The 8,297-nt window shown below is 40.3% G+C and overlaps 1 protein-coding gene across 2 annotated transcripts; it reads left to right on the top strand.

Moving 5' to 3' along the window:
- Positions 1–1,750: 1,750 nt before the first annotated feature.
- LOC138751684 (protein FAM237A-like) lies at positions 1,751–6,161 on the top strand. 2 transcript variants are annotated; one of them, XM_069914277.1, is made up of 3 exons: positions 1,751–2,155; positions 3,706–4,083; positions 4,927–6,161. In XM_069914277.1, the coding sequence occupies exons 2-3, from the start codon at positions 3,723–3,725 to the stop codon at positions 4,962–4,964; spliced, it is 399 nt and encodes a 132-aa protein (XP_069770378.1). In that variant the 5' UTR covers positions 1,751–2,155; positions 3,706–3,722; the 3' UTR covers positions 4,965–6,161. The 2 variants fall into 2 exon arrangements, with proteins under 2 accessions (XP_069770378.1, XP_069770377.1); XM_069914276.1 differs by having other exon boundaries at positions 4,921–6,161.
- Positions 6,162–8,297: the final 2,136 nt, after the last annotated feature.

Here is an 8,297-nt window from a genome sequence, read left to right as displayed (position 1 = left end):
ACGTTGTTGGGCTCATCAGCAACAAGAAGTCAAAATACAAAGAGGTGGAAAATCTAGAGTCAACAACTAGAGTCTAGTGACCTCATCCTAGCCAGCTGCATCACAGTGTGGTACGGTTGCTGTAGAGCATCGGATCCAGAGGACCATAAAGTGGCAGAAAGCATCGCTGGGATTGCACTCTCCCTTCCCTTCCCCCCCTCCTCCACCATCAATGGGGTTTACCGGGATCACTTTTACACAATCACTAAATACTGTATTAGTAGCAGAAGTCCAAATGATCTCCAAACAAATAAGGAACAAAAACACAATGTACTGAAGTAATATTGTCTGCGCATGAAAAATACATCTCCTACCAAGTAACAAAAACCATAAGAGGAAAGCACAATATCTGCAGACACCATGATCGAAGTAAAAACACAAAGAGTTGTTTGGGTTGTGGTGTGGGAAGAAAGGGGGAGTTCAAAGGAAGAGGTGGGGATTGAGGAGGGAGAGGTGTGAAAGTGTGAGGGGATAGGGACTTGTGGTGGGGAGGCTGAGCATGTGAGATCAGCAGTGGTGTCAGGCTTGAGGAAACTGAGGAGAGAGAGTTGTTTCTACTCAACGAATAATCTGCCAAGGACACCGAGGTGAGGCGGTCAATCAGGTTCACGTCTTGTTGGTGAGATGCTGAACATGTGTTCTGCTCGGTATCAGCATTGGGCGAATCCGAAATGTTGACTGACCATTTGTGCTCATGGATTCAGCCTGACCTGGTGAGTTCCTCAAACAATTATTTGGTAACGAGTTTCTGCAGCACTGGGCGAATGGCCTCTCTTCAACTCCAAACAGATCACGGAGTTCCCGGGAACCTGGGGAAACATCCTGCATGGAGCCAAAACCACTACGACTCTATTCTTGTGCGCCCAGAGGAGCCATGGTTTTGGAGATGAACAATTATAAGTTGACCAAAGTAGTTGGAGCATCATGTCACTTGGCAGCTCCACCAATGTGAGGCAGCTATGAAAGTTTCGCTGCGTTCAAAGCGATTCAACGTGGCTGCTGTAAAGAGGATCAGCATCTGCTCAAATTAATTTGGAGCAATACGATACCTATTCAATTATGGTGAAAACAGAGGAGAGGAGCATAGGCTGGTTTCAGAATCACAAACTGAGTGCGAGTTTGTTAATCAGATCTCTGCATCCAGACGAAACCACGTCACTCCGTTCATTTTCTAATTGCTATTTAAGTGCAGTAAATCTTTACCCTGAAAGTGAACGTATTGACAGTTATAACAAAAATCCGTCTAGGAAAGTAAAACTGCCGGCTGGAGGGAAACTGATTTTAAAAAAAAACTAGTCGCTGTAAATCTTAAATAAAAACAAAACACCCTGGATATACTCAGCAGGTCGGGCAGCATCTGCGGAGAGAGAACACAGCGATGATATTTCAGGTTTTGTTTATATCTACTCGATGGATATGAAATTCCCTGAAAGGCCCCAAAGATCTCAAGTAAATTCAAAGTCGGTTTAAAGGTTTTTGTTTTCATTTCCAAATGTTGCCGATCTTCAAGTGGTTCTGCCTTACATTTTCTGAAACCATCGTGTTTTAACCCTGAAGAATGCGTGAAAAAGGAAGTGGAAGGGCATGAAGATAAGATTACAAGCATAAAGAGGAGGGACGGGGGATGGGGAAAGGACAAGGTGTACTAGGACACTGGATAGATGAAGGTGGAAGTGGGGAGACAAATCATATACATTTCAAACGTGAAAGCAGAGACCGCCTCCTGGGCCAGTTTCTTCCTTGTAAGATTAAGACTGTAGTCCTTGTAAGATGACCACGTAAAGGAGTACTTATTGGGGTTAAGGTGGTCCCAGGCTAACAGACTTGTATTTCCAACAACTTCTTGAATTTGACTCTGCGTTGACGTCTGTTACATTCCATCATCGGTGTCATTTGCATATGGTTAATTCAGCGGGGTTCATTGTACAAGGCACTCGAGAAAGAGTAAAATATAATCTGACGCAGAAATTGTGGGCGTATTGGACTATAAATATATGTGTGGAATTCATGTAACGTCCAAACTCAACTGTAGGACCCAATCTTGCCTAATCCAGGAGTTCACCCAGTCGACCGGCTTCAACCAATACGCAGGGTTGAGAGAGACTATATCTTCTTTGTAAGTATATAACCATGTCCTTGCCATGGTTTTTTTTTCCCTTCTCTCATCTGATACTGAACATATCTATTTAAACCATGCGACCTTTTGGAAGAGATAATCTCGTCCTATAATGAATGTAAGTTTCCCGGCTGTTCTGGTGAGATGTGTACAATCGAGTGTTGTACACAGCCTGTGTACTTTCAGATAGGAAGCTAACATTGTGAATAACAAGCGGGGGGGGGGGGGGAGCAACACAATGGTCTAATTTCAGTCCCCATCCCCTGTAACTTAAATTCGGATTTGTTTTCCTGAAGAGAATGAAACCAGAAACAAGACGTTGACTTATCGGAAAAGATTGATCAAGCTGGGACTCTCTCTCTGTAAAACAAAGTTGCGGATGGCCTTTAAGATCAGGAAAGGACTACAAATATAACAGTTCTGTGGTAGAATTCAAGATCGGAACTACAAATAAAAAGATTGGCGCTGATAAATATAATTGGGGATTTAGGGGAAATTCTTTGCATCTTTGGGAAGATGCAACTCACGAGGAAAAGGGGGATAGGCCGGCGTAAATGGGTGGGAAGTCTCGGAAGGATCATGAACTTGATGGGCTGAATACTACTGTGGCACATTTCTTGACCTTGGCGGGTGTTTATTTTACATTGTTTTCACTGTTGCATTTATTATTCTGTTGGCTATATTCAGAATATAATTTTTAGCTTTCTTCTTCCTTATCTTGACGTGGATCCTTTTTTTATACCGTTTAGTCTCGTTATTAAGCAATCTAGTTTCACATAAATCCTCGTAAAATAACAACTGATCCAGACCAAACTGACTGCAAGTTTAAGTCGCCGTTCTACATATTCCTTCCGTCATGGGGGTCTGGAGATATTGGAAAACTGAAGCAATACACACAGAAAGTGGTGGAGGAACTCGGCGTTAGGCAGCATCCATGAAAAGCAATAGACAGTTGAAGTTTCGGACCGAAAACTCTTCCTGGGGAATAGTAAGAACAGAGAATGCATAAGCGTTTAGGAAGCCAAAACAGTTTCGACCCTGCTATATATTTATTGGGGGAGGGGAAAATAATTTCAGGTGTCCATTTCTCTACCAACAGATTCGTTTTGACATCGATGAAAACCCACTCTTTAAAAGATCGCAACTCGTTTCTATCAATATATGACACAAAAAAAAAATGCGCATAAGGTGTTTTGGTCAATGCGCTTAATGTTAACCTAACGCAATTCCTCTTGTAGCATTTTGAAATCCGCATCGCTTTGTCTAATTCGCTACTCTCTCCGAAGGTTGCGAGCAATTGGTGTCAGAACTCGGTGCCCAACCTTTTCATTCCATGTTTAGACGTGCCAGTCCACATATCAATGTTGGTGCAGATATCCAGTATGAATGGTCGGTTGTTTTCCTACTTTCCGAATGTCCCCTTAATTAGTTGTCTGTCGTGTGAGATACATGGGTGTGTATCAGACATAGAAACATTCCTAGAAAATTGCTGGTGTTCCGTTAAACGACCTGCAAGTTACTAAACCCACTGCTGTCCGTTGCGTTGTCAGGTCAGTCCCGGTATAGTATGCAGTGTGTGGGCGGAAGCGTGTGGCTAATACTGATCTGGATCCCCATGGGGCTTGCGACCCTGAACAGGAACACGGACCCGATGAGCCTGGGCGAGATCGATCCCCAGTGCTGGGAGAGCTCCTCCCTTGCCCTGGTCGAGCTCAAGAAATTGCGTGTCACCGAAACAGTCAGCGGTCTCTGGGACTTTATGATCTTCCTGAAACTCTCGGAAAAGCCCAAGCACGCTGCCCTGTTCATCGACCTGGCTCAACTCTTCTGGGATATCTACGTGGATTGTGTGCTGTCGCGATCTCATGGGCTGGGCAGGAGGCAGATCGTGGCCGGATATACCTTGCGGTATCCACAGTACTCGCCAGGTAATGGTTGGACGAAACATCTTGGCGTTCGTTTAGTGCCACTGGTGGGATGGTGGGTGCGGCGGGTTTGAAGAGAGGGGCAATCACGTTGAACAGGGGTAGGGACGGGTTTGAGGAGAGGGGCAATCACGTTGAACAGGGGTAGGGACGGGTTTGAGGAGAGGGGCAATCACGTTGAACAGGGGTAGGGACGGGTTTGAGGAGAGGGGCAATCACGTTGAACAGGGGTAGGGACGGGTTTGAGGAGAGGGGCAATCACGTTGAACAGGGGTAGGGACGGGTTTGAGGAGAGGGGCAATCATGTTGAACAGGGGTAGGGCTTCTCTCCGGACCGGGAGATTCCAGGTTCTGAGATTTCGGTGGCAGGAATACTTAAGATAAGAATTTGGACGCAGTTATTTTGAGAAATACAAAAATCCAAATGTTGGAATCTTAAACAAAGATTGAGAGGATGGAGAGACTCCAATTCCAATTTTAGGTAGCCCCCGCCTCTATTTGGTTCCAATGTTTCCATCTCTTCCATCCTAGTCCCGTTCTGTCTTCTCTCTCTTGTCTCCCCCTCTACCGTCCTCTCCATCATTCCCACCTTCTCTCCAAATACCCTGTCACCTCTCAGACCCGCCCGCAGCTTCTCACCCCACTTTTCCTCCCTTGATATGCTCGATACCACCCCTTCCTGCTTTAGTCTCGATGAAAGGTCGTCACCCAAAACGTTGACTGACAGCTTCTGTCCCCGGGTGCGGCCTGACTGGCTGAGTCCCCTCAGCGTCTGTTTTAGCTGGATTAAGTGAATTTTCTCTATTTATAATGCACGCTCATCCTGTTATTTTTTTTAAGTTGCAGGGTTGGCACGTTCAGGCGACAAGGAATTGAAGTTTTAAATACCACAGATGAATTCAAATTCCCGAAATGAAAGCAAGGCTGCCTGTTCCACCCGCCGTGACGCTGACCACATGGATAAATTAATTGTTTCATTTTATGACTAAAACAACCTCTCTGTCAACATCACCCTATAATCGAATGTAAGAAAATAACGGGGAGGTTTTATTTTCCCCCAACTGAACCCTTGTACGGAAAACAGGCGAATTCTCCAGGGATAGATAAAATACAAGGTATCTATTATACACGGGTTTTCAAAACTTTCTGATCATTTCTCTTTAGTTGGATCAAAGGTTTTTCTTGCTCTGTTGAATTAAATATTCCTTTATTGCCTGTACACATTTGCTTTTCTTTTAAGTCTGCAGAAGGAAGTTATACAACCATATTTCATGGCACTCAAACTTTAAACTGTTACAATATTAAAAGTACTCCTACACTTAAACTCCAGCATCACGACATATTGTTTCTGTTTGAAAGGGATGTAAAAGTGACACTATACTGTAACCTTGGAAGAAGTGGTTAGCTCAGTGGCCCTTACAAAGTTTCTCATGGAAAATGAGGTAAACTGGAAGCCATTTATCCTTATGGCAATCTGATGAAACTGTAAATTCTGCTGAAATCAATGAAAAATCAGCTGCTGCTATTCTATCAGATCCCCTCTCAAACCCATCCATTCCAAGTTTAACCCAGGTTTCTACAATTTATCCATGTCGCTAAGTTCCTCAACACCGGAATTCCACCCATAACAATGGTGTCAGTGCCTGAACTCCATTCTGGCTTGACTGATGAGTGTCAAGAAAGGTTTTTGCACAAGAGTTTAGCAACAGCCATTTCCAGCAGGAGATGACATTCATTGAACTACTTTGGAGGTTATTGTTGATTATTGTGGGTTCTGGGAAAAAAAAAATCAAAGGTTAGGTTTAATGACTGGCTTACTTCCTGATTTTCCATAATATAGGTAGAGGTCCTGATGTGTAGGAAGGAATGCCTTCCATTTGCCTAGTTGTAGCTTGGACAAAACTCACAAAATGATCAACTTTCAGAACAAAGCAAGTTGTTTATTACTGAGTTAAACATATCTTCTTTTCATCATCTGCACACTCTCTATATAGGATACACCGCAAAAATGCTTCTTTGACTATCTCCCATCCACATTTAGTCTTCAAATGTCTGGGCATGAAATCACTCCCCACCCCCACCTCCTCAATCAACTTCAGGCCATACATAAATGCACTTGAATATGTACCATGTTCTATTATTGTCAGTGGGACAAAATTTTGTAAGAACTCATTCTCGGACATTCTGGGATACCTTTTGAGAAAAAAAGTCCACCAGCAACTCTATGATATCAGTTAACTGTGGATTAAATACTGGCATTATTAGTGATATCCACGTCCAAGAGAAAAACTCATAGGAAAATCTAGAATTTTTTTTCCCCTGATTCCAGAGGTCAGACTTCTGCAGAAGACATCCTCATATTGTTGGGCACAGAAAGATTCCTTAACTACATAGGTTTAAATTTAAGAAAGAGAATTAGACACATATTCTTAGAATCATTTAAGAAAATCCTTGTTCTGATGAGTTTTACTAAATGGAATCTAAAATTGGCCTTCTAGCTTTCTAGGTCTGCATTTGTCACATGTTCTTCTGAAGTTGCTCCTTTATTGTGCCAATTGCAGTTTTAAACATACTGAGTTGGTTCTCCTTGGTCCTTTTAAAACTCATTGCGTTCACATCATTGGACTCGTAATGAAGCCAAGTTCTATCCTTATAATATATTGACAGCATCAGGCAGTTGAAGTAAGATATCATCCACACGGAACCTATATGTTATATTTCCATATAAACTCATCCAAAACTGAGTCCTTATGCAAGGTCTTGACTCAAATTTATTTTCCTGACAGATGCTGCTGCACTCACTGAGTTCATTGGAAGTTTGTTTTTGAAACTATTAATAATGTTTCTAATGGAAGTACTTTGCAGACAAGCCTTACTTTACAACAAATAAGTTGATAAGTTAATAATTTAATAACTTCAATGCATATCAGATGGTAATGTTATTTTTATATATACTGTAAAGACTACAAGTATATTTTGTTATTGTATTTGTTCATTAGCCTGAGTTGGAATTCTCTCATGTAGATTTGAGCATCTGTCATTTTCGGGTTGTGTTAAAAGTAGTTTAGTGAGTTATTTCATCATTACTTGAACAATGAAAAACATTTATTTATTTCTGTAAAGTTGGACTGAATGTCCAAAGTTGTTCTTTATTGTGAATAAATCATATTCATTATTGAGCATACATGACTAAATGCTTCTATTTAAAAATAATCTTTTGCTTATTATTGAAATTACCCTTGATGTACAGATTTCAAGTATGCTAAAGAAATAGTCATTTAATAATTATTGTTAATAAATGTACACAAAATGTTTCAGCTAGAAAAGTAATTATATCAAAAACACAAGGTATAAGATTGAAACAAGCTTTCAATGACTAGATAATTTTCTGCTTTCTAAATTAATTATATGTTTTCTATATTATTTGTGATAATTAAAGCAGTTCATTTTTTTATTTATCATAAAAATAAATGATGTCTAACTCATTTTTCATAGCATCAACTTAAAGACTGATAACTGGAAATTCTGATCATTATTTATTTTCCTAACTGCAAGTTCTTACTTGTAATGGAAAATTCAAAAGCTTCATAAATTAAGGAATATTGTGTGCACATCAAAAATACGTTTTCAACAAAGCTGATTTAAATCAAATTTCAACAGTTATATTTGCAAAATGTCACTGGAAAATGAAACTATGTGGTGAAAAATGCTGCTTTATGACAATCTGCTGTAAGATGTTTTATGTGAAATAGCTTGGACTAAAGTTTAAAAAGTCATTCATAATTCATATATATTATATAATGTTAATTAGAATTATTTCTGTTTTATAGGCTGATTAATTTTCAGCTTCTATTTAATAAGAGTTAGATTGGAACTGGTGCCATACTAAATTCATTAACAGTTTCTATTTGATATGGCTTAGAATTGTGATTCTGTAAATCTCTGAAGACCTGATGTGCTTCCAGTTCATTACTGGGAAGCCGCATGTGAAATCTCTGAAATGTGTTTTTTTTTAAATATAAAAATATGTCTGCAGAGATTAATGAACATGTTGACATACAGTTGAGGACATCTCATTCAATTTAATTTAAGAAATATGTGAACAGTTGTATATTTCCAGTAAACTTTCCCCAGCCATTAATATTTGGTACCATTAATATTTGCAGATAAATTTCAAAAGGGATCAAAGAGTAAAGAACAATTCACAATTAGAGGCT

The sequence above is a fragment of the Narcine bancroftii genome, chromosome 1, assembly GCF_036971445.1.
Source record: "Narcine bancroftii isolate sNarBan1 chromosome 1, sNarBan1.hap1, whole genome shotgun sequence".
In the NCBI taxonomy this organism is placed as follows: Eukaryota; Metazoa; Chordata; class Chondrichthyes; order Torpediniformes; family Narcinidae; genus Narcine; species Narcine bancroftii.
This window is presented reverse-complemented; position numbering and strand designations above follow the sequence as displayed.